The 1,434-nt window shown below is 38.4% G+C and overlaps 1 protein-coding gene across 1 annotated transcript in view; it reads right to left on the reverse strand.

The window, feature by feature from the left end:
* The window catches only part of LOC101847700 (membrane metallo-endopeptidase-like 1), a gene marked incomplete in the record, with an annotated part of 37,135 nt that overhangs the window by 31,237 nt on the left and 4,464 nt on the right, over positions 1-1,434 (reverse strand). Inside the window, 2 exon segments of the mRNA XM_013090456.1 lie at positions 219-257; positions 1,095-1,264. Of these exon segments, the coding sequence (XP_012945910.1) occupies positions 219-257; positions 1,095-1,264 (209 nt within the window).

The raw sequence follows: 1,434 nt of genomic DNA on the forward strand, positions 1-1,434 counted from the left end.
AGAGAGAGAGAGAGAGGGAGAGATGGGGAGGGGGATAAAGAAGAGAAAGAGAGGGGGGGAGAGGGGGGGGAACAAAAGCAGTGAAAGAAAGGAATGATGTTTCTCATACCAGCTTCTCAATGGTTGTAACAACATAACATTTGAAAAATATATTACCTAGTGAGGTATGGAAAATTATAATAGTAAACAACCAGGGACAAGCTACAATAATAATTTACCTGCTGATACGCATGTTGGAGTCAGGCAAGTTTCTTTATCTATGGAGAGAAAAAAAAGAAATCAAATTTCGACAACACAGTCTAGATTCTATGGTGAGTTTATGTTTCACTGATCATATACATTAGGTCGAGTAGATTTATACCGATTTGTATTATTCTTTTGACTTTTAAAAAATCGGTTCTGCAACTGGAAAGATCATTATCGTACTAGGGTGCCTGAAATGAAACAGACATTGGAAATGTGGTTTGCTTTTTTCTTTCCCGCCATGATTCCCTCCAAAAAAAAGTACATTCTATAGTGGACCTTTCTCGTCATCCATCTGTTTAAATCTGTTTAACTTTTCCAAGTTGTTTTATCTCTTCCGGCCAATAATAATATACAGAAGAATATCCGAAAAAGGTGGTAGAGTTAGTTAATTTCTAAACGTGTGTAACATCTCTATCTATATGTAAAATAACACCACCATAAAGTTCCTGTTGAGGTCGAATGTATGAAGTCCATGTTGTCTGTTTTCAATTGGTTGTAGATTGATAGTTCATCATTCAAAATTGTTCATAACGTCAAACTTATATGTTTACTCTCCCGTCCAGGACGAAGTTACCCTTCCCGTCCTTTATAATAATATACAGATGCTAGTTGCTATTTGAAAGTAAAAAGACACGATTCAGACGTTTTCTCCAAAGATTAAAACAGAAGCTCTGTCATGTAGGTCTATTCAATTTATGATAACTTTGTTTTCAAAAACAAAGAATTTGCTAAAGAAAAAGATAGAGTAACATCACTTTGTACTTTGAAGGGTTCGACCTGTGTCTAGCTGAATTTTTTTTTTTAGTTTCAATGCCGAAAAAAACACACACAAGGGGTATAAGTCTCACATCTATCAGCCAGTTCTTCTTGTGTGTCCTTAACGACCTCTTTGTCGTCGTCCCTGATCTTTATGATGACCACAGCCAGCACCACCACAGCGACGAGAGCAAGGAGCAGAACAACCAACAGCGCCTTCATCGCGCCAGACATCTTGTTCTTTTTCTTCTTCTCGCCCAGTCTGTGTTCAGACAGATAGCGGGGAGGGGGGGTGGCTTAGCAGCGTTGTGTTTGTGAATAGAGGTAAACACAAAGGCAAACAGAAACCAAGAAAACACACAGTCACCCACACAAGCACATACAAACAAGCACATACTCTCTCTTTCTTTCTTTCTCTCTCTCTCTCTCTCT

The sequence above is a fragment of the Aplysia californica genome, unplaced genomic scaffold (genome assembly GCF_000002075.1).
Source record: "Aplysia californica isolate F4 #8 unplaced genomic scaffold, AplCal3.0 scaffold01287, whole genome shotgun sequence".
NCBI lineage: Eukaryota > Metazoa > Mollusca > Gastropoda > Aplysiida > Aplysiidae > Aplysia > Aplysia californica.